Here is a 26,675-nt window from a genome sequence, read left to right as displayed (position 1 = left end):
GATTGCACACCATTCCTGTCCAAGTCTGAAACATAATCAATTTTATTTTATTGATGAGCCTTTATATCTAAATATAAAAAAAGCCTGCAAAAATGCTATATCTGTTTTAGACAGGCAATTCACTGCTCGTGTACTTGTTTACTCCTGCCGAGAATATATTATTCTGATTTATTGTTTTTAGTTTTAAGATGTTATTTTGTTAATAACAAGTAAAGAATAATAAACGGGGAGGTGTTAATAAGCTTACAGTGGGTGGTAAAAAAATTCCAAAATTAATAAACATCCCCTTAGCACCAAGGAATGTAGAATACAAAGCTTGCTTTGTACTCTAAAAGAAATAATTATTGTTTTACATCGAAATATATATATATATTTTTTTTTCTACAGCATTTTGAATGTTTTTTTAATATATTTTTAATGCTGATGCAAAAAGCAACAAAATTCCATTTCTCATTTTTAAAATAAGCTCAATTAAATATCTATATCATCAGTCAATTAAATAACTATAAATATTGTTGCATTTGAAACATTTTTAAATTTATGTATGCATGGTTACTAATAATTCCATTTATGCAGCCTTTAGAGCTTTTCCAGCAGCATTAAGTTCTACTCACAAATTATGCTACATAATAAATGTGGGTTCAATAAAATGCTTTTGAGAAAGCTATTTTAATATATTTAATTAAAATGATATTTGTTAGTTTAAAAATTTTGAAACAATGCTAAAAACACAAGAAGAACATCATTTGGTATAACCCTCTTTTCAGTAAAAGCATTGCAACAAAAATAAATAAATGTTTTTTTAAATATCATTGATGTAAAAATTTTTATAATTCATTTACTACATAAAATTTTTGCACACTATTAAAACTGGTTACTTTTGCGTGCCAAACATAAAGTCATTTGTTAATTTGCATAATCACAATATTTTATATAATCATAAAATGACAGAAGTAAAAACCTGCAATTGCATCAATAAATCTACCTGCATCATGAACAATCAGTGTTTATCTAAAAATATGGCATATTAAGCGGACCACAAATAAACCAGGTTACATCAAAAAAGTATATATAGGCAAGCATTCGCAAGATTTCTTTTGAATTCAAGTTTGTAAACCTTATAAAATCTTATAATTTAATTAGGTACAGGAATGATACACAGAGTTGACTAAGAAAATCTGGAAACAATTCTTTCTCAAAACTTGAAAATATTTTTAATTCAGATGAATTCTGCCTTTTCTACTACTATTTACCTTTAAAAATTTACATTTAAAAAATGAGTTTATTTAAACAGTCTTTTAAAATAGTTTATGTAGAAAACATTAAGCTGTAATTAATTGATATAAAAAACATTTTTAGAATTTTTTTTTTATTAGATAAATTTTTAATTTATTTTATTAAATTTAAATTAAATTTATTATTAAATATAATTAAATATAAATTTATTTTATTAAATTTAACTAAAATTCTTTTGAAAATTTTAAAATACTCTGTTTTGCAATTTTTTTACTGCTAAAATTTTCTAACGAGTAAAAAAAAATTTTATAAATTTAATGTTCGTATAAATATTGGCATTACATGTAACTTTATTTTACATTTCAGTTTTGAAACTGATTTGAACAAAAAAATTTTTCTTTATCATTAATTTTTTGAATTGATGGTAGACTGAACGTCGATTAAAGATGATTAACTAGTTTATGAGTAGAATGCAAAGATTTTGTTAAAGCCGAAATGTTAAAAAAAAGGGTGATATTTTTTTTTTTTTTTTTGACAGTTAAAGTGAAAAACTTTTTAATTTTTAACGCCATTTTTTTCTTTCTTGAAGGTAAGTTCTGGCTCTATGATTTTATAAAAAAAATACTGGTCTGATTAATGCGCTTTTGTGGTTAATAAATGACATCAATACAAAAAAGTTCTTTCAAACTTGAGTTATAAATGTTATGTTTGGGTTTTCTCTTTGCCGTTAAATTTTATTTAGAAGAGTTTCATTATTTTTTTTATAAAACAAACCAAACTTTTATAACCGAATACAAATAACACGATCAATAAGTGAACACTTTAAAAGCCCAACTTATATTTATTCTATTTTAAAAACAAAATTAAGACTAGTGCTATAAATATAAAGTATTTAAATTTCAAAATTATTCTGATATTTGTTAAAAGCAAGTTCTGCTAATAACATCTGTGGTAGTTTATTCCATCCGCCTAATGGGATAAGCTACTGAAAATACTTTTCTTTTCTTTTTTTTTTGGATTTAGTAAGAAATAGTAAAAACATTAGGTTTCATGGTAAATGAAAACAAAATATTTTAATGAAAATAAATTTAAAAAAGCAGAAAAAATGTAATCTTCGTTTAATTACAATTTTTATTTTGTCAAAAGCCAGTTGAACTAAAATGTTTTAGGTAACGCGAATGTTTTTCTATTAAAATCTAATAGTGTAGTTGTGTAAATTGTTTAAAAAGGTCTGCAATAAGTACATTTAAATCCCTTTAAAAATAATAACCATAAAATGAGTGTTTTATGAAGAAAAAAAAGTTTGAATAAGTATAAGATTTTAAAATAAGAAATTTTTTTTTTAATTAAACATTTAACTCTTATTTATAATTTTTTAAACAATATTGTTTTATTTAAAGATATTTCATAAAGATAAAGCCTTTTTTATAATGTAGTTTTTTTAATAACAATGAATTTTTAGTTACGATTTTAATTTAATTACAATGAGGTACTTTAAAATACCCAACTGACGTAATTAAACTTTTACTGATGTGGATATCTTTATTGAGTAAAGTTACATTCATTCATGTTACACTTTTCTGTTATGCAACAAAATCTCATAACAAGGCCTGAAGTATGGTAAGGGTTGTCTAAAGAAATCTGGAAACAATTCTCTCTCGACACCCACTTGAACTTTGACAGACTCAAAACACCCAACAGAACAGGATCAATGGTATTGTCAACTGTTGTACACAGCTTAGGTGCAAATTTAGAACAGTGCAGTGTATAAGTAGAATCACTACATCAAGCAAAAATTGCAAAACTATCAACAGGTAGCATTTGATTTAAAAGTCTCTTTTCAAACTAAAATTACAGATATGCCATTAATCATGTGACAGTTGCTGCACTGAAGTTATCAATGACTTGAAAGACTATACAAAGGTTTGTACAAGAAAGGAAGTACTTGCTGCAAATGGTGAAAAGGTATTAACGTCAATTTCCAGATATGCATAAAAGTACCGTGCTTAAAGAACTGACATAAATTCATGACCAATGGTACTTTATTTGACAGCCATTTTATGCACTATTTGTCCCTATTGTTAATGATGTCTTTTTTTTTATTTTATTAATGACATCTTCTTTTTTTTTTTTTTTGAATCTGTTAACAATATTTGAATCAATGTATACAAAAATGTTCCAAGTCATTTTTTTTTATATTTGACTTTTTGATGAAAACTTGTTCTTTGAAGACAGTTCCACCATTGTATAGTAAAACATTATAAGTCAGACCTCTCCGTACACGTTGAATAGAGAGCTGAAATATTGTCTGTAAACTAAAAGGTTTTAGGTCAGTGACTTAGAAGGTTTTTGTTGGCAGCACTGAGAAAACCAGCTGTGTTCTGCTGATAGCTTTCAGATGTTTTTAATCCAATTTTTGTTTTGTTTTGGTTATGAGTTTGAGGTTATTTGGGCTTATTTTATTATTCATGTAGTTTTCTCGCAGTGAACACAATGTTTTGATTTCAGATCTTTTTTATTCATTAAAAAAACTGTCTATACAAAAATTCCTCGTTCAACTTATACTTTAAAAAACACCTCAAATATGCTCATAAAAAAACCGTTTAGACTATATTTATATTTCCACAAGGAAACTACGTCAGTCAAATCCGCGGTACAGGGCTTCTCCCAGGCAATTTAATAATTAAATTGCGTTATGAATTGTAATTATTACAATTCATCTCGTTGTTTTAATGAAAAAGACTTAAAATGGATGAAGAACCTAGTACTAGCAGTGGAAGAAAGGTTAAAAATGAGGCTATGTGGAAAAGGAATGTTGTTAAAGAAGCTAGAGTGAAAGGTAAAGAGTACATTGACTACAAAGGAAGAACTGTACCTACTACTACTGTTGGAACTGATTGCAGGTGAGATTTGTATTGCAATTTCGATACCCAATCAGCCTTTTAACAAATTGGGGGTAAGTAAGGCAATGTAAGACTTCTCATAAGAGAATATATCGAAAGTTATCCAGTGAAACAGAGCAAATATGCTAGTAAAACTATCAGTTATCTAGATGCTAGACTAAATGTCAAAATTTTGTATTCAATGTTTAAAGGAAAACATCCTGAAGCAAAATGTAGGTACAAATTTTTTCTGGGCTACTTTAAGGACAACTTTACTCTAAGATTTGGCTGTCTCCAGATAGACTCTTGTGCACCTGTGAGGAGCTTAATTTAAAATTACGAAGCCCTTATCTCAGTGATGCAGCAAAGAGAAATGCTGCTGCTGAACTGATGCTGCACAAATGTCGATCAAAAAAGTTTTACAACAAACTCCAAAATGAAAGCAACCCGGTAACAAAACAAAATGAACCGCATTTCTTAGCGATCGCATTTGACTACATGCAGAATATCCCTTTACCGATGATACCAGTCCAAGAAACCTTTTACCTCCAACAGCTATCTGTTAACCTCTTCTCTATTCACGATGTGAAATGCAATAAAGGTCATCTTTATGTGTACCATGAAGGCACAGCCAGAAAAAGCCCTGATGAGGTGTGCTCTTTTGTGTACAATTACCTAATGTCTGCTCCTCCACAGTTTACTGAAGTCCATGTCTACTCAGATAACTGTGGAGGCCAAAATAAAAACCATGCACTAAACAGAGTCTTTTTGGCTCTCACAGATACTGGCCAATTTGATCGAATCGAGCAGTACTACCCGATAAGAGGTCAATCGTACCTACCTTGTGACCGGGATTTCGCTGTAATAAAGAGAAAACTGAAAAAGTATGACAGGGTGTACACTGTTCACCAGATAACTGAACTTATCATCACTTCTAGTATTACTGGTAAGTTTTCTGTTGAAGAAGTTGCAACAGAAGATATTATAGATTTTCAAAAGTGGTGGCCAACATTCTACAAAAAACTTGCATTTCGGAAGAAACACGGGGAAAGAAAGTTCCTGCTAAGGATAAGATAAGTTTTGGAATAAGTTCTCTAATGCACTTCACTTACGGGACTTCAATTACCAGGTGTAATTGTCTGTAGGCCACTCATTGATGGGCTGATGGTCCAAACTTACAAGATGTCTCAAGTCGTCGATCGCATCGTCGAGTTTCCGCAAAATGTGTGCTACCCATTGGGTAATGTTCCGATAAAACGAGTGAAACTGCAGGATATTAGGAAGTAAATGCAATATGTTCCGGATGAGTTCAGTGGTTTTTATGATGAACTCATGAGCTGGCCAACAACCGACGAGGCGAATGGCGGGGATGAGAAACACGATATCCAGTGAGGTGTCTGACAAAGGCTTTGTAATTGGTCCTTTTATACATTGTGTCATTTAACATGTGTAATAGTTTGAACTTTGATTTTTAATAGTTTTTGATACAAAAAATGAATAAATATATAAAAGACAAGCTTTTTGTTATTATCCTTAACTTTAAGTCAGACAACTTTAACTATGTATAACACATATATATATCACAAATTCTGATATATATTTTAACAAATCTAATATTTAAAGATGTCAAAAAGCACTCAGATTTTTTTTGAATTTATTAAAGTAATAATTTTGGGTTTAATAAGTTTTTTCTCTTTCCCCGAAAAAATAGTTTTTATGACTTAGAATGTTTTTGTATACATCGATTCATTTAGTCATCTGTCAACAGTATTCAGTATACAGTGTATTTTTTTTCACAACAGCATAGTTTTTAGTCTTGTTAAAAATGGAAAATTTGAAAAACCATAAAGATTGTTTTTATGGGGAATTTTGCTTGGGTGTTTTTTATGAAAAAAAGTGCTGCAGTAAGTCACTGTATTCTTGTGGTAGTTTATGGTGAGCTTGCTTTTTCTATAACTGCTCGAACTGATTGGTTTAAATGCTTTTTCTGATTGGTGAGCATGCTTTTTCTAAAACTGCTTGCCTCAATTGGTTTAAATGCTTTACAATAGGTTGTTTTAATGTTAAATTTAATTACCATTCGAGAAGTCCGAAAATGTTTAAAGGTGAGGAATCAGAAGCATTACTCAACAAAGAATGTTTTCAAACACAAGAATGAGTTAGACTGAAACTTGCAAAATGATTGGAAGTAACACAACATGCAGTTACATACAGTATGTATATATATATATATATATATATATATATATATATATATATATATATATATTATATATATATATATATATATATATATATATATATACATACATACATACATACACACATACATACATACATACATACATACACACATACATACATACATACATACATACATACATACATACATACATGCAGTGCTCAAAGTGGAGAAAAAAAAGTAATAGGATGGTATGCCGTAAATTAAAAAGTACCATCCCGTCTAATCATTGTTATATATAGAGATTTATGAAAAGGTTGAAGAATGGTTTATACTTTATAAAAAGGTGACAGGATGCCATCCCGCCTCAATTCAAGCACTGTATATATATATCAATCTTCTCCGTCTGAAACTTAATGCCAGCGCACAAAAAAGCACTGGAAGAATGGTCATTTTTAAGTTAGTCTGCGCGATTTAAAAAGCTCCTTTTTTTTTTAATGCTATTTAAATTAAAATAAAAATAGCGAAAATAATGCTTTGAATAAATACTAGATAAAATAATTTTTAAAAAAATCTAGTAAAAAAAGTCATTTTTCACAAAAGTTGTTCAAATAAACAAAAAACTTTTGATGCAATTTAAAGCAAAATGCTTTTAGTTTTTTTGTTTTAAATTGCATCATCTTTTTTTGCCAAGCGCTTTTTTACACGCTTGCAAAAGTTTTTGCAGGCATGTGTGCGAGCCCAAAAAGAGTTGAGTGTGAAAGCGCTGCCTAAATGGAGAAGACTTATGTATCTATTTGATTTATATATATATATATATATATATATATATATATATATATATATATATATATATATATATATATATATATATATATATATATATATATATATATATATATATATATAATGCACTAGAAAAAGTAATCAAAGTTCATATCAATTCAGTTTTTGGTTAAAGTTACATAAATTTCACAGAATATTTGATATGATTTTAATTAAGTGTGAGATCAACGTTACACTAGTTTTTAACAAATTTTGACATAAATAACCAATCTATTATGTATCTATTTAATTTTTTTTTTAAGTGTGGGAGTGTTTGAAACTTTTTGTACAATTTTAAATCTTGTTTTTATGTGTTTAATTTATGCTTGTCTTTATGTTAGGTTGTATTTGTGTTAATTGTACAGCACATTTAATAAAAAAAACTTTATTGTATTTAGCAATTTATGACATTTTACAAAATGCTGGATCAGTTGGCTTGCTATTTGATGATATAAAAAATATTCTTGGTATTCATGACAGCAATTTAGTTCAAGGGCTACTTACAGAACTTCACAGTCAATATCTTATTGAATTTACCAGTAATCAACATTATCGTCTTATTACTGGAATATATCATAACTATCCTGCCCCAATGAGTAAGTGCTCCTATATTATCATAAATTAGTGGGTTTAGTTAATCTAATTTTTAGTTGTTGCTTGTTAGTTTTTAATATAAATATTATGAACCGTCACAAATTAGCCTTGATGATGTACAAAGCTGTAACATGAATTAAAATTGCTTCAAAACTGAAGCTTTGCATTAATACATAATTCAGTGTAACAAAGATTTCCTCTAAGAAATCTAATATGGAGTTATAAGTGAATAATTATTTTTTTTAGGCCTAATACTACTAGGGAGTGTTGTACTAAAAATATAAAATCTGAGGTGTAAGGAAGATTGTGTAAAGAATTTTGTAAACAAAATAATTGTAAAAATAAATAAAAAATTTTTTTTTTTTTAGATAATATCAACTATAGTGACAATGTTGCACCAATGGTCAATCAGCCTAATTCATGTAAAAATTTATTAAGTTATGTTTCTCCTTTGTTTATTTATATGAAGTGCAGGTAATTATAGAGCACTTGTTTAATATTCTTGTATATGAAGTGCAGGTAATTGTAAGCACTTCTTTTGGAGTTCTAATCTTTAAGACTCGTTTAGTAGTATATATATATATATATATATATATATATATATATATATATATATATATATATATATATATGTATATATATATATATATATATATATATATCAGGGCGTTAACCAGCCTAATGGCACCACATATAGTGTGGAATTCCCAATGGGTTTAAATAACTATAAATACTCCCAATATTGCAAAAATGCAGTAAAATATATTTTTCAGCTAACATTCTGTGTGTTTGAGTTTATATATATATATATATATATATATATATATATATATATATATATATATATATATATATATATATATATATAAATTAGTAAAAAACACTTATCTAACTTTTATCTTCTACTTTAAGTTTCACCATTGCTGGATCATCAGGAAGAGTTCAGGAAGAGTTTAAAGAGTTTTTTACTAATTTATTATTGCTCTGTTCTTTAAGAATATTGAGCACTCTATTTGTAAAATACACTAACATAATTTACATATATATATATATATATATATATATATATATATATATATATATATATATATATATATATATATATATATATATTGTTTAAGTGACATTGTTAATAATATATAGTTTATATTTAATTATTTAAATGATGAAAAATTTCATCACGATCCTTTATATAATATTTTTATTATTTTACAGTGATATTTCAGCTAATATAGTATAAGTCATTATCAAATTGAAAAGACCGTTATATTCATAATTCATAATATAAATAGAAAATGATGTAGCAGGTTCAGACTACTTTAGTTTAACAAAAAAATGGTCTCCAATGACGTGTCATCATTATATTACCATTGTCGCGATTTAAGATATTTAGTTATACTTCTTTTATGTTTATTAACATGTGTATATTTTCTTTCTCGTTTCACCAAATGTCCGCAACTCGCACCACATGTCTAATCTAACTGATATACACCTGAATAACTATTTGTATGTAATATGTATTTATTGGGACATAAAATGTTAAGTAAAGAATTACCATAGCGAAAGATTTTAAATATAATGCTTAGTTTCAGTATCCATGACAATATGATAATTTTTCCAGGGTCCATTTGCTGGTTTTTAATATTTATGCAATAGTTTATAATTTTTGGTGATATCTGAAAGTTGTTTGTATGAGTGTCCAATTTGGGAAAACACATTAACAAGAAATTTCATTTTATTCTGAATATTCTGTTCTGAATATATTTCATATGCTCTTGAAAGAAAACCTTTAAAAATACTTGTTATATATGGTGAAGTTAAAGAATGTGGTTTAATTAATTCATCAGTAATTGCTTGCTTATAATATATTGTAAATTTGTATTTATGAAGAAATTGATTATTGTAAGTTGAAATGTTTAGAAAATTTAATTGATTTTTAGAATTAGATTGATTTGGAATGTATACTGAATGGTCATATCTTGTGAATTTAAAATATCTAAAAAAAGAATTTCAATTTTTCTGCTTTTTCTATTTTATAATAGTTTATAACTATATTTGTTGAAATATCACTATGAAATAATAAAAATATTATATAACCGAATATGATGTAATTTTTTATCATTGCCCTGTATATGTATATATTATTTAAATATATACATATACAGGGCTTAGTTTAACTGTCTGACATTAGATATTGTCTGGCTAAAACCTCATATTTTCCGATCAATTTTCCGATCAGACATTTTGACCGACAAAGTTATGAGTTTTAAAAAATAAAAATTTTATTTGCTGATTTAACTTAAACTTAATGTAAACTTTTAAAATTTGTTGATAAATTTGTTGATTTGTTGATAGCATTTAATCCTAATTAAAGCAATCTTAATTATTTGTAATTGTAAGAGCTTCTTTTAATAATACTAAATTAAAAAATTTTTTGCTTATTCAAAACAAGCATAAAATGCACAATTAAAGAATGTCAATGAGCAAATCGACTTGAAAATCTTTTTGAGATCTATGAAAAAGATCTAAGAAGGATGCCTGGAGAGTATTTATATTGTGTGTTGCTCGTCCCTTAGAGCTTGCACTAAAGGATGTTTTATCAAAAAAAGCTTTTAATGATGTAGATGAAGTGCTTCTACATGTATTTTATCTTTACAAAAGAGCACTGAAAAAACTTTGTCAACTATAAGTAATCCATGATGCCTACCAAGTAGGAATGGAATTTGACTTTGGTATATATTGAAATAAAAATGCAATGGTATTAGATTGATTTCCCACAAAATTGCTGTTATAAAAATGTGTCTTGACAAGTGGGGAATTTACATTAAGCACTTTGAAGATCTTTGTTAAGATCCATCAGCTACAACTAAAGAGCGAGATAAACTTAAGGGTTATCTAACAAAGTGGAATAACAGTAAATTTTTTTTAACTATGTGTATTGACTTTATGGCAATTGCATCAGAATTAATTGTTTTTATGCAAAGTGATAAAATTGACACAGTTAATACCATGTATTTACTGTCGAAAACAAAGGATCGTTTGAATTTAATTTTAAAAAAATACTTGAAAAACTCCCAGATGTACAATGAAAGTTACCGATAAGGAGGAAAAGTTATTATTTTCAAGTCACTTAATTACGTTAAATAAATAAAAAAAGAAACATGTGAAAAGTTGCATTATAGTTTGCTTAAAAGAAGAAGCAGAAAGCAAACAAATGTTTAAATTTGTTCTAAAAGTTTTAAATTGTGAAGGATAGGATCAGAAAGTAGTAGTGGAAAACATAACTGTTAATAACAATGAGTTTGCAGAATTACAAAAAGTAATTGAATGACTTTTCTTCTTTCCAGTGTGCAACCCTAAGCTAGAATGTTCTTTAAGTTGAAATTAGTTAAAACTGACTTTCGATGCTCCTTGACTACTCAATGATCAAAACTTTTATTAAGAATAGGCAAATCTGGTCCACCTGTAGAAAAGTATAACATTATGCTAACAATTGAAAGATGCCCCATCTTTTAATTGTTGGCATAATGTTATACTTACACAAGTATTGTCGTTTTACACAATGAGTACAAAATTTTACACAAAGAAAAAAACAGATAAGTTCGTTAAGCGATGAAAGTAGTGAAACAACAATGAAACCTCTAGAAGTGTTTTTGAGCCAGAAAGTTTATTTTTAGATAATTGATTTATATTTTACATGACGTTTAAAAATGATATAATATATATATCAGCCCTTGTTTTAAAGCGTTAAGCTGCCCGCAATTTACGTATCCTTTAAGGAATTTTATGTACGTCTAGAGTGATTTTCATTAAACGACTTTTTATCATTTTTTAACTTTTGAATTATTCTATAAGCGGAAAGATAAAAGAAGTAATTAATTTTACAAAAAACCACATTAACTTTTGAATGATAATTATTTATCATTTGTTACAGAAGTTTGAATGACAATTATATTAGATTTATATTATATTAAAATGTTATTTACTATTGAAAAAAAACTCAAATCAAATAAAAACTACTAAAACCTAATCTCTACTAAGCTAATTTTATTGAAATATTTAGTAACAGAAAATACAATTTTTTTAGTTAACGACAATGTTTTTTTTTTGTACGCAAAGTTATTAAACAAAACCTTAAAAAACCATAAAAGAAATGAAATAAAAACTTTTATTTATCATCTCGAGCACAAGAATGTACATATATATATATATATATATATATATATATATATATATATATATATCTATATATATGTACACCTTTTTATTGCATTAAAAAAAAATTTACTCAAATTTCTATTTAATAATAAAAAATAAATTTATTTATAAAAAAAAGTTAAATTTAATTTATCTTTCTTTTATATCATGATATTTTTTATTATTATTATTTTATTGTAATGATTGATTTTTTTGATTGTAAAACGCTAATACTTTAAGCTTGAAGCAAAGATTATAATTATACTAGCTGGTCAGACCCGTAAAATACGAGTCTTGGTAAGTCTGTTCCATACCATTCCTCCCTTTCTATTTTTATTACACTTTAAATCAAATCGTCAGTTGGTTGTTTTTTTTTTAATTTTGTTATTTAAAATGAAAAACAAAACAACTTTCTTTCTTTCAAAACAAATTTCTTTCTTCAAAAGCATTTTAGTTTGTATTTTAGAAAAATCGAAAAATATTAAATTTAACATTTTTGTGCTAACCGCTCGGCTATGCAGGCAGGCAGTCTATAGATAATTTTAAAAATTATATAAGATATAAAAGACTTTATTAAACAGAAATAAGTGCTACAGATCTAATCTTAAGGAGATATGATCTAGTATGTATGTATATATGTTTTAGTATGTTTTAAGCATTACATAATTTGAAGTTTGCGTAAGTTATATATTTGCATACACTTTCGTTGACTTTTCTTACAAAAAAAGTGCTGCTACTCTTTCTCGCTATTACCTCGGTTGCAATGGCTGCCAAGAGTATTGTGTCAAACACGCTCAAATGAGCATTAATAAGTTTCTTATTATAATATTATATGATAATTTAATTCTGAAAAAAGATTTTATTTAAAACTAATTTAATGAAAATATATAATTTTGATTTAAAAACCATATAATTTAATTTGGATTAAAAATATATATTTAATATATAATTTAAGTTTATTAAAATTAAAGTTAATGCGTAGGTTTAACTTAACTGTCAAGTTTCTTTAATAATATTACTAAATATTGTTCAATATTTTAATTTTATTTGTTCTTAAAAAAAATTAGCTCATTTTTATTGCAATTTATTTTTTCGGTTTTCCTTCATAAAGATTTTTTTTTTTACTCAAAATTAAATTTTAAACATGCGTTTTCCAAGGCTACATCAAAAATTTGCACAAAATGTAATTTAAATTTTTTTTATAATGCAAGCTAAAGTGCAGCAATTATTTTTTAATAAATGGTATATTCAGCAATATAGTTTTAATAAATGGTGTTTTAAAAAATAGTCTTTGCTTTTACAACAAAATTGCTAATAAAATAATAAACTTTTAATAAATAAAGTAAATTAGCATAATTTTTTTATTTGTTACTGGCTAATTTTTTTAAAAATAAAAAGCCATTTTTAGTTGCAAAGCCACATATAGAAATTTAAGAAATAATCATTTTTAAAATTTAACGTAATTTAATTCATTTATACAAATGTTGAGAAAAGAAAGAAATTTGTTTATATCAAATACTTTTAAAAATGTAATATTAAATTTAATTATTTAATATAAATAAAAAATTGAAAGAAAATAAACATTCCTTAATAGTAATAATAAAAAACGAGTTGAATAATATTTAACTTGATTTGCGGTAATTTAAATTAATGTCTGTAATTTAATAAAGTTATTAAAATAAAAAAATAAAAAAAATTTTATGGCGTCAAATTTACATTAGGAAAATGCATTAAGCATTTTTGATTTAAAACAAGGTCTGCAGTGTCTACCTATGAAGGAGCAGAAAAAGTGTTTTGATTTGCTTTACTTATTTCTCTTTTTTTTTTCTTAGATAATATCAACTATGGTGAAAATGTTGCACCAATGGCTAATCCGTCTAACTCATGTAAAAACTATTATTTTTTAAATTTCATTGTATTAAATTAGTTTAAATATTTAATTTAATGTAATTTATAATATAAATGCAATTATATAACTATATAAAATGCAGAAGAATATTTAAACATAATATTATAATAAATTATAATAAATTAGGAAAAAAATAGTTATAAAATAAAAAGCTTTTCAAAGTTTCACACGGATAATATGCATTTTTAAAGAATTTTTTTTTTTATTCTATGAAAATTCACTCCCTGCACTCCCTGCACTTGCTGCACACTGCTGCTATTTCAGAAAAATGAGGAAGGCAGTTGAAGTGAATTCTTTTGACAGTAAACTTATTAGGGACTGTAGAATCTGGAGAGATCTTCAAAAGCACTGAGAAATGCAGAGAAATACAAGATAAAATTAAATTTTTTCGAGAAGTCACTGCGAAAGGTTAGAACTTAACAGACAAGTCAGACAAAAATTAATTTTTCTCAGCAAGAAATAATTGCTTGGTTGGGCAGCAATTACTATAGTTCTTATAGAAAAGTGAAAGGGATGTGTCAATTATAATGACAAGAATAATAATGAAAGTGATGTGTCAATTATAATGACAAGAATAATAATGAATGCGATGTGTCAATTATAATGACAAGAATAATAATGAAAGTGATGTGTCAATTATAATGATAAGAATAATAATGAAAGTGATGTGTCAATTATAATGACAAGAATTAAATTTTTGCTGTAAAAACCTGCTTTTCTATTTTTAAAGCAGTTTTTTTTTTACATCAACCCAAAGTAAACATCAAGTAGTAGGTAAAGTCAATTATAAAGAGGAAAATTAGGATTATTGTTGAATTGATATTTTGATTTGTCAAATTGATGAATAGATAGCCAATGGTTGGCTAAAAGTAACTTATTTTATTAGAGCTATTATTGCAATTTAACTTCACAATCAGCAAGCCTCGATCTGATGGTCATCTCAAAGGAGAGACTATTTAAAATTAGCTCCTCATTCTAAACTATTAAAAATTGATGTTTTGAGGCTGGAATGTATAGTTGCATCATCAGCAATCATGGAACTGTGTCGATAATAATATCCCAGATCATTGTGTACTTGAATTTTCTTATCTTCTGTAATTTTGTACTTGAGTTTTCATTGTGTACTTGAATTTTCTTATCTTCTGTAATTTTGTACTTGAATTTTCATTGTGTACTTGAATTTTCTTATCTTCTGTAATTTTGTACTTGAATTTTCTTCTGTATAATTTTACTACCAATTTACTAGTAAAATTACAAAAGAATAATAAAGATAAGAAAAGAAACATTAAATACATGATAATTTAATCTGTAAGTTAAGGTTATATTTTTAATGAAAAAACATCATCTAGAATATTGGATGTTACCTTTTTGAGTTTAACAATTGTATGAATTAACATTTGGAATTTTTTTTTTTTAACCTTATTGTAGTTGTCCCCATCTAGGCAATTAGGGCTACAACAGTTAAAAAGGTCACTTTCTTGTATAAATTTTCATTTTTTTTTTAACCCTCTCGATACTAAAAACACTTTTTAAAAGTTTGAAAAATAAATGACAATTTTTATTCAAAATTTGTGAAAACTTTTATCAAAACTTTTGATATTTTGATTTTTTGATATAAAAAAATTGTTTAATCATTTCGTGTGAATTTATTGCACAATTAACTTTTGTTTGAAAACTGAAAATTTATTTTTATTCGAAATTTATATTTATTGAAAGTTTTAAAAATAATTATGAAATTCTTAAAACTTTTCTTGAGTTAACTTTGATAATAAAAAACTAAATGTTATAGAAAATACTTTAGTAACTGTGTGGCATCTTATTATGGTTTATTAGTAATGCAAGTTTTATACATAAGTTTTATACATAAGTTTTTATACATAAGTTTTTATACATAAGTTTTTATACATAAGTTTTTATACATAGGTTTTATACATAAGTTTTAAAATGCAAATCCTGCTACAAAATAATCCAGGCTCAATAAAATGTTTTTAACAAAAAACTTTAAGGTGGTAGTACCCTTTAACAGGAAAAAAAATTAAAACTTGATATTTTATAGGAATATTTATGTTTTTCTGAAGTGTTAAATTAAATCATTTCAAAAAATAACAAAATTAATTTTTTTACCCCCCTGCTTGGTAATTATGTGCATAAATTAGCAATTTTTTTTAGGGTTATTATTTTCATTAATTCTCATATTCTCCAGGAAAAAATATCTTTTACATTTGTTTGAGTGTCCTATCACCTATCCAGAATTTCTTATCTAAAAAAATTTCCAGATAATAGGAACAAAATATTTATGTTAAAATAATAGATAAAAAAATTCTGAGGTTTAAGGAGTTTATCATTATTGCTTTGGAGTCCCAGAGTCTTTTTTGTTTTGCTTTGGAGTCCCAGAAAAATCGATGGAACTTCTCATTCATGCAGCTGTTACATAGATATGTTAAAAATAGTACATATAGTTATATTTCTATTTTGTTTATTCCGTATTTCTAAACATTTTTTATATTTAAAATCTTTTTCTTTTTTTTTTGAACTGCTTGAAACCTTAAAAATAATAATTTAAATTAACCAGTTAAGTAAATTAACCAATCAAAATTATCTTAATTCATTCACAAAAAAACACAATAAAAGTAAATGTTACAAGTGAATGAACACATGTATAATGTGAGTATAAAAAACTATGAGTATACACAAATAATGTTAAGTGTATGTTAAGGCTGTTTTCCACAAGATGAAATATTTGCACAAAGCAAATTTATTTGTCAATAGGCAAGATAAAACATTTCTACTAATTTTGCTGATTAATCAATTCGCTGCATTGATTCATGATTCGCTGCATGATTCATTTTGACTTTTTGTAAATAGTTATGAGCAAAAAAACAAATCATATTTTAAATAGTATATCATGTGATCTCAACAGTAAAAAAAACGCAAAAGCATGATGTTTTTTTAAAAATAGCAACAACAACAATAAACAAAATGCTCAACTTGGTGTTCTTTTGATTTATTTAGAATTCACCCTGAAAATTGGTAAGCATTAGTAAATTCATCAAATAAAGATGAATTTACTAATGCTCTTTATTCTAAAAGTTCCACTTCACAAAAAGGTTTATTTTCTTTCAGAGTTGAACCTTCGTGCAGTAACTGTTTTTCCACAGTGTTCCTATAAGAAGTTAGCATTTATTTTCTTAAGCATTTAAAAAAAAATTATATTGAACACTATTTTTTATGTTTATATATAATTTTTCAAAATCACACAGCCTAAACTTGTGACTGCCATTTTATTATTGATAACAAAAAAACGATCTTTAAATGCATGCATAAATATAAACAGCAAAAAACAAATAATGGCTGTAAACAGTGTGTTATATAAATGATTATTGATTTTATAATGGTTTCTTTTTTTCATTGCTTTATTTTTATTTTTTCCAGATAATGTTAATTATGGTGAAAGTATTCAACAGCAGATGATCAATCAGCCTAAATCAGGTAAAATAATTTTAAGTAGCTATTTATATCAAATTTGTAAATTTTTAAGGTGAAATAACCATGTTTGAGAAAAGTTAGATTTTGAAAATGTTTTTTTGGAGTTTAAATAATAATGTTATGCCAAACAATAATATCAAAAATAAAATTCACTGTCATAAAATTATTGTGTTCAAGACAAAGATAAGTATTTATTGTTTTCTATTTTGTTTCATTTTCACAAAGTTTTTTAGTTTACATTCTCTCAAAGTAGATATATAGTTATGAAACTGCACTTAATGATATTTTTTGCATACTTAAAACTTTGAAACACTAACTATAATCTAGACAGTTTTCCAGGTAAGAAAGAAAAAACAAAAGAATAACATTTTTTTTTATAAATAATGATTCTTTTTGAAATTTTTATATAATTTCGCTTCATTTGGGACCCAACTGACATACTTTTGAAAAAAAAAATTTTTTTGATAATGTTAAGGACTTGTTTGATATTATTTATTCAAAAATGTTTTAAATCCAGTATTATTTTATTATATGGAACACATTTAGGGGGTATCAGCAGATTATCACATTTCAGGGTGTATCAGCAGGTATCGCATTTTCAAAAAAAGTTGTTTTTAGTACCAACCTATTATATATATATATATATATATATATATATATATATATATATATATATATATATATATATATATATATATATATATATATATATATATATATATATATATATATATATATATCCATGTTGATATATATATATATATCCATGTTGATATATATATATATATATATATCCATGTTGAGTGATCCATGTTCTTAAAGAACAGAGCAATAACAAATTAGTAAAAAACACTTATCTAACTTTTTTCTTCAACTTGAAGTTTCACCATTGCTGGATCATCAGGAAGAGTTCTCAGGAAGTTTCACCATTGCTGGATCATCGGGAAGAGTTATATATATATATATATATATATATATATATATATATATATATATATATATATATATATATATATATACACACACATACACATACATATTCAGACATCCCATTCAAAACAAAAAAACAAGACCAAGTCAATTGCGAATAGAAAATCTTCACCATTTTACATCATCTTAGTTTTGTCATAAAACTTTCAAGGAAAACTAAAAAATATATACATATTACTCATCCTAGTGATGTTTTTTTTTTCATTTATAAAGAAACAGCATCTTAAAAAACTTTAAAAAACAAACACATACTAATAACACCATCATTACACTGTTATTAACAGTGTAATTATAATAGATAATATCTACCTTCAAAATCATATAAAAATTATAATTAACACAACTAAATTGATAAAGCTTCACATAGAATTTACCCAAATTTAAGAAACACAACTATAATAACTTTTAAAATATAAATAAAATTATAAAAATATCTATTTAATCATTGCCAGAATGTATGGAAAATCAAAAATGCCTAAATTAACCACCATTAATAACAATCTTTTAAACCTATAGTTTCTTCATGAATCACTGTTCCTTATAACTCCATAAATAAAGCACTTACCTATAAAAATTTAAAAGTAAAAAAATTTGCATCATTATGTCTAATACTGCATAATATGCATAATTAATATGCATAAATTAATATGCAATAATCTAATATGCATAAGTATGTACCGTAAAAATATGTTATAAAATATGTTATAATATATAAAAATATGTCTGTTGTATAATAAGATATTGATTGTCTTACTGGTCCAAAACATTTCATTGTGGGTGAATAAATGGTTAAAAGAATAGGTAAATATAAAATAATAAATAATAAAATAAAGTCAATCAATGAGTATCAAGGAGTAAAAATAAAATTAGATAAAAGAGCAAAACTAAAAACCGTTTCAATGACAACAAAAGGAAAAAATAAGGTGAGTTTATCTATTTTATTTATGTCTTGGCATACAATGCAAGCTTCCTGCTTTCTCCATCATTTTTTTAAACATACCAGAGAACAATGAAAGTTTTTTTATAAAACTTTAAGTATGTACACAAAATTAATGTAAAAAGAACAAAAATAAAGAGAAAAACTACTAAAAAGAAAGACCTATAAATTTTTATTTAGGTCTAAGTAATAATTTTAATACTATATATACAGCCATCGGGATTATGGTAAGCATTTGGCAAAGTTGATCTAGCTGCCGACCTCCTCTTTATGTTATACCTTATGTTAAACCTTTGCATAAAATTTTTTTTGCCGACCTCATTTATTCCAGTTCCAAGGGCTGTATATTTTATCTAATACACATGTATTAGATAAAATATATGTGTGTATGTATGTATGCATGTATGTATATAAATATATATATATATATATATATATATATATATATATATATATATATATATATATATATATATATATATATATATATATATATTATATATATAGGGGTCAAAATAGGTGTCGAACATTGCCGCCCTCTACAAACAGGTCTTTTGTTTGAGAAAAATATGTTGAATAACATGTCTAATGGTGTAGGGATTTGTAATTCCTTTGCTATTGAATTGTAGCTTTATTTTATAAAATTTAAAACTCAAAATTTTCAGAATTTAAGTTTTAAATTTTATAAAATAAAGAATAATAGTAATTAACACAATATTTTTATAATTTAAAAAAAGGTTTTTAATTCCTTTTAAACTAAAAGAATATGAAAAATTAATAAAAACTAAGACTTTATAGGAAATACTTTTATAAAAAATTGGTGAAGCCACATTACCAAAAATAATACTAACATTTTTTCTTTTTTCTGATTCGATTAAACTGTTATGTTGGGTGAACTACGACTTTTAATATTTATACTTATTCTTAGTCTTATATTTATTACTTAGTCAAAATTTTTTGAAAAAGCCATTGCTTTTTCGAAAAAATTAAATTTTTAAAAGAAGTTAAAAATTTAAAAAAAATCAAAGTTAATCTATTGGGTAGGCTAAAACTAAGGAGCAATTTTCTAAAAATTTCTAGAAAGTTCTGAAAGCTTCAAGTTTTCATAGTTTGAATAGCACATTTAGTTTCACTCCAGATCGAGCAGACCACCGAAATAAGATTTGATGCTTTTAAAACTGCTTGTTGAAAGCAATTCAAAGTTAACTATGCTCTGCATAATAAGCAAACTTTTAATTCTTGATATGTTTTATAATATAATTTTTATATTTTCAAAAGATTAATTTTACAATAAAACTCTGGAATAAATAATAAAAAAGAAGACTTTACAGAGAAATATTAATGAACAAAAATTTATATAAACTAATAAAATGATTACAAAATAACCAATTAATACAATCAAAATAAAATAAACTGTCATTTAATTAAATAGATAAGTTAATGGTATGATACAAAATCTGCATAACAAGCAAATTTTATTTTTAACACTCATGGCTTTAAATGGTTTCATAATCTTTGTGTTATGCATTTTGGTCTGGATGTGTTTTTATAAAGCTATTTTTTTAGTTGTTTTAAATATGTTAAAGCAATATTTAAACCAGATGCTCTTTCTGGCGTAAATCTGTTTTGCCGTTCAGCGCTGAGTATTTGTGTTGTGGTCTGCTACAAAGAAAATTACCGCCCAATGTTTACAAGCTCCTCATACACTCATAGTTAAATTAGAGGTTTTATATAAGATATTCTTTTTCCCTTTGATTTGTCGTCGCCACAGTTAGATAGCCTTACCTGCCCCATCAAAGGATAATTAAATGTAATACCAAGACAAAAACCTATCATTCAATCTGTCAATTTTAATACTTAAACAAATTCCTATTGTTTAAGTAATGTTGTAACTAAATTCTTTTATAATGTTGTAAATGGAGTTAAGATTTTTTATATACTTTTTTTGTGTGTGTTTTTAATTTCTATGCTTAGATATTGGTATATTAACCAAGTTCTGACTATAATTGTAAGACTTATTGTTGTTGGTTTGATATTTTAAATTTTATTGTTTCATTATTTAGCTGTACCTGTAATTTATCTTCCTGGTACAAATAAGTTTTGCTCCTACAAAAATAGTTTACAAGAATATTGCCAAAAAAGTCGTTTACCAACACCTTCATATAAAGTAGTTTTAAGTGGTCCGGGAATGCATATTGGTAACGTAACATTCAACAACACCTTAGTGCATGGAACAGTAGCATATCGAATTATAAAAGAAGCTGAAAATAATGCTGCATTTGAAGCTCTTAAGCAACTTGGGTATTTACATGAAAACAGTATTTATATACCTATAGCCGGTAAATTATTTTTTAAATTTATTGTTTAATAAAAATCAACAAAAAAAAAAAAAAAAACCTAAAATTTTTGTTTTTGGTAATAGGTGTAAAGCGCCCAAATGATACCCAGGATCCATGGTATTCAAAGAAGCCAAAAACTGGATTATGTTCTAGTTTTAAAAGCAAATTAAACGAATTAGCGCAAAAAAGACATCTTGGAACGCCAACTTATCAAACAATATATTCAGCTGGCGGTTACCTTTCTACAGTAGTTTTTAATGGTAGAGAATTTAAGGGTATGTCCCCCTGTATGAAAAAAAAGGACGCAGAACAAAATGCAGCATATGTTGCATACAATGTTTTATCTAATGATTTATCTAGTCTACCGCCAGTTAAAGCACCTGCAGTCAAAAAACCACCACCAGTCAAAAATTCGCAACCTATGATAAGTTTTATATCTCAAAATCAAGATCAAAAACTAAATAACACAGGTAGTTAACTTTTTTGAAGATACAATAAAGCATTTTATTTGTGTAATCTTTTATGCTACATAGCAGTATTATGTCTATAAAATCAATTATCGATTACTTTTAGTTTTAAAAATGTTTAAAATTATAACAGATAGAAGTTTCCAATAAGAAACTTATTGCAAATATATTTGAAAATGATCTAATCATTTAAAATGGTTTGTTATTAAAAAAGAAAAAAAAATGTTTTAAAACTTCAATGTTTCTTAAGCAACAACAAACTAAAAATTCCAAACTTTTGTGTGTGTGTGCTTTCATCTTTTTAATTTTTTCTTGATATTTTCATTGATTTATTTTTTGATTTAAGATTATTAGTTTTTATAGATTGTTTTACATTTTTAAGTTTTGAATAAAAAAAAAGGCTGACAGAAAACTGCAACAAATTTTTAAAAATACTAAAAGATTGGAGGAGGCGGGGGGGGGGGAGTAATATGAAGTAAAATAAACATTAAAAATTTTTTGCATCTTAAAAAGAAAACTGTTTTTAAAAATAAGTAGATCTAATTGCTTTTCTCTTTTTTCTTTTAACAGTTCACTGTTCCTTCCAACTTTTCTGGAAAATATAAGGTTTATGTTATGCCAAAAAATACCTTGATTTTCAGATTTTACAAGAGGATTAACAATTCCTCTTGTAAAATCTGAAAATCAAGGTATTTTTTGGCATAACATAAACCTTATTTTGAAAAAGAAAAGTTGGAAGGAACAGTGAACTGTTAAAAGAATATTTATAGCTAGATCAATACAACCTAACAGAGAAAAATACTGTTAAAGTTATACATAGGTATAATATTATAATTATTATATATTTTAGGTGGCAGGAAATTTATTTTGTGTAGAACCTTATATTTTAGCTTAAATAATGTTAAGCTTATTATATTACATATTATACTTGAATCAAAATAATGCAATGTATAGCTATATCCATGTAATTGCTTCACCATTTAATAAACTTGGTAGTGATGTTTATTAAATGTTCACACATTATTGGCGGTAGTTTGTGCTAAATCTTAGTTATAATAGCTTTCACAAAAAGCTACTCTAGCAAGCAACTCCCTTCAGCTTGCCGTAAGCATTTTAAACCACCAATTCTCTTGTTTAATCCATGGTTGGAGTAAACAAGAGAATTGGTGATCAATTGATCATATTTTTCTGAATGTGACATTAATATTAAATATACATATACATATATGCAAAAAAACTTCCATTATATTTATAAACCAAAACAATAGCAATAAATTTTCATTAAATCAATTTAATATTAATTGTTTTGATTTTAGAAAATCAATTTCACAATTGATCTTCTAAAATGATCTACATATATTTGAGTTGTCTAAAAAGCAAAACATGTCTAGAACTTAAAAATATAAACAAAACAGAACTGTCTTTGTTGTTTGCAGTTTTATTTTATAAGCAAATACAAAAGGAATCTCTTTAGAAAATTAACAAAATGAATTAATCGTTGATATATTAACAAATAACTTCATTTTAAGATCATATTGTTTCTTGCAAAGAAAACTTTCAGCTTTTTAATTTTTTTTCAAATCTGGTTTAATAAATGCATGCTGCTCTTTGATGGCAATAAAAGTTGAAAGTTTGGCAATGAAATCTGAAAGCAGTTATTTCAAACATACTTAAATTGTGTTATAAAAGAGAAACTAAATATTAAATTTTGAGTTAATTTGCCTCTAAAATGCATATCCAAACAAAAGTTGAAAAATTAACCACAATTAAATCAGCATAAATAATATTTATAAGGTACGAATTTCCCTTAGTTTTTGTTTTTGCAAAACTAGAGCACTGTTTTGGTTTATAAAAAACTATTTTTCTGAAAGTGACATTAATATTAAATATACGAATACATATATGCAAAAAAACTTCCATTATATTTATAAACAAAAACAATAGCAATAAATTTTCATTAAATCAATTTAATATTAATTGTATATTTTTGATTCAAATGACATGAATATAATAAGTATTATAAGCTTAACTTATTTTAAATACAAAAAGTTAATTGATCTCAAATCTTTCTCCTTTTTATTTGATAAACATATGAACTCTCTTGAAGTTATCACAGTTGGTTTGAACAAGATCGTCAGGGACTAGATCGTCATAGATTCCGTTTTGAAATTTGATTAGTAAAACCTTAAAATATTTTACTTTTTTTTAATTTATGCAAATAATTTATGCAAATGCAATAATCTCTATGCAAATAATCTAATGGTTTCAAATCTGGACTGCTGGCGGCCCATTCTGACATTGAAATGAAATAAGAAAAAAAATTTTACACAATACTTGAATAGTCTTTATGTGCAGAGGCTTACTGAAAAGTATATGGACAATCGCCAAACAAACTATCAACATGGGGTTGAACCAGCAGCTATATTTAAATATCATTTAAATAGAACTACTGGTTGGTCCTCTATCAATAAATTTAGGTTCCGAATTCTTTTGCAATTAATCTTCCTGATTGAGCTGGATTGTATCTAATTTGTTCATAAATGGCTTTTATTAATTTTTCGGACAAACCACTATTTTTTCTCTAATCCTTTAGGTGGTATTTCATTAGTTTCCTAATAATGTTTTGTGGTAAAATATATCAACTTGAGGCCTCATCTTATGAATCCCTACCCTATATAATAAAAAAATGTTTAACAGTATTTATAAAAAGTTTTTTTGTTTTTAGAAAAGAAAAAACCCATGGTTAACCAACAAAACCATTCAACCAATGCATCTCTGTCCCTGTCTTCCAAGAATCGACTGCAAGAATACTGCCAACGTCTTAAAAAAGCCCTTCCTCAATATAAAACTGCTTCAAATAATGATAAAACTATGGTGTCTACCGTAATTGTTGAAGGTGTGCATTATCAAGGTGAGCCAAAAGTGTTTAAGAAAGAAGCAGAGTTAAGTGCAGCTTCAATTGCACTAAAAGCTTTAGGGTTAGCAGCTTAAAAAACTATCATTCAAATTCGAACAATGGTGCTCAGCTATTCAATTTAAAACAGACAATGGTGTTTACTTATTCAAGAATAGCAAATTTTTTTAAAGTAAAAAAAAACAATTTACAAAAAAACAGGCACTCTGCTTTGTACTGTTAAGGATATTGTTTACGTTATGTAGTCTTTTTCTAGCATTTCGATGCTCAGCATAAACAAATTGTAAATTTAAGCATTTTCAAAGAAGACATATATGTGAACTTATGTGTATATATATATACATACATGTGTATATGTATATATATGTAACTTTAACAGTAATATTTGAAGAAGAATTTGTAGTTATGCAATCACCATAATTTTTATGGAGTATAGACTTCTTGTAATTTTTTGCGGCTTATCATGTTTATGAGTCAGATGGAAATTTTTAACTATTAGATAAATTTTTAACTATTGGATAAATTTTTGTTAGTCTAAGATTTTCAAAAGTTCTGTATTTCATAAGTATAAATTTGATTTTCTGAATGAAATAAAAGTTTTTTTTTTTTTTTTTTGATAATCTTTATTTGTTTTTTAAATATACTTTCTTGTTAAACTAAAACAAATTAAAAGTTTTGCTGCAATTAATGCTTTCTCCATTATAAATATAGTTTAAATGAGTTTAAAAAACATCAAAGTGGTACCCTCAGTTAAGATTTCAAATTTCTTTATCACCAGTTTATTCTTCTTTTACTTTACCAGTTTAAATATTTTTAAATGATAACTGTTAAATTGCATTTGAAATTTATTCCAGTAAACATCAGCAGTTAATGTAAAATAGTCTATACCATCTAACCTTACTTGACTTTTTTTTTTTTTAAAGTTTATATGATTATTGTCCTTTATATTAGATAATATGCTTTGCTACAACCAGAACTTGTCAACTTTATGTGTGTACACTTCACAGCATTTGTCCCTATGTGTCAGTTTATGTAACTAAAGTATTTGTCAGGGCTTAACGAATGTATTTTATTATAATACTGGCTGCACTTTGCCTCAACCATTTTACCAGTCGGTTCATGTGCATTTTATGAGAGTACTCCTTACTCTCAATAAAAGTCATCAGGATATATGTGTAGTTGTACAGTCGGTCCATGTGTGTTTCACTAAGAGTATCCCCCTTACTCATCAGAATATATTTAGTTATAAATTATCTAAGTCTTAAATTAAAGTAGAAAATATAATAAAGAACGTTCAAAAGATGTTCAAAAGACTTCTTTATTACATCCTGTGCCCAATGGGTGAATATTATAAATAATGATTATACATTATATTATCTAAGTATAACAAATTTTTCTTAAACTTTAAATACTCATGAAAGCAGAAAATAACTTGAAAAACTCAAAATAATTGTTAAATGATGTCATTGGCAGGAATTTATCTTTATTTTATCTTCTACTTTAATTTATGTTACTTAGTGTTATTGGCTTGCACCAGTTATATGCATCCCTTAATAAAGCATATAGTATAATGTTGAAATATTCATATTTAAAATATTAATGCCAAGGCCACAAAGCATTTCCTACATGTAGAGCCTACATATAGATTTCCTACATATAGACCTATGCTAACATAGATAAAAAACCAAGTAAATGCAAATTTTCCAGGGCCAGAAAA

General features: G+C 25.7%; 1 protein-coding gene across 2 annotated transcripts in view; it reads left to right on the top strand.

Annotated features, from left to right (window-relative positions):
- Window positions 1–25,567, top strand: part of LOC100206939 (uncharacterized) — a 29,800-nt gene extending 4,233 nt beyond the window's left edge. The window contains exons 2-8 of one of the 2 annotated variants that reach the window (XM_065820805.1): window positions 7,524–7,721; window positions 8,088–8,141; window positions 13,749–13,802; window positions 17,258–17,314; window positions 21,302–21,577; window positions 21,661–22,047; window positions 24,770–25,567. In XM_065820805.1, coding sequence (XP_065676877.1) covers window positions 7,524–7,721; window positions 8,088–8,141; window positions 13,749–13,802; window positions 17,258–17,314; window positions 21,302–21,577; window positions 21,661–22,047; window positions 24,770–25,035 — 1,292 coding nt within the window. In that variant the 3' untranslated portion in view covers window positions 25,036–25,567. The remainder of the gene's footprint in view (window positions 1–7,523; window positions 7,722–8,087; window positions 8,142–13,748; window positions 13,803–17,257; window positions 17,315–21,301; window positions 21,578–21,660; window positions 22,048–24,769) is intronic. The other variant, XM_065820806.1, reaches the window with a different exon arrangement.
- Window positions 25,568–26,675: the final 1,108 nt, after the last annotated feature.

This window comes from Hydra vulgaris, chromosome 15 (assembly GCF_038396675.1).
Source record: "Hydra vulgaris chromosome 15, alternate assembly HydraT2T_AEP".
NCBI lineage: Eukaryota > Metazoa > Cnidaria > Hydrozoa > Anthoathecata > Hydridae > Hydra > Hydra vulgaris.
The sequence above is the reverse complement of the archived record's forward strand: the minus strand, read 5'-3'. Positions and strand labels throughout refer to the sequence as shown.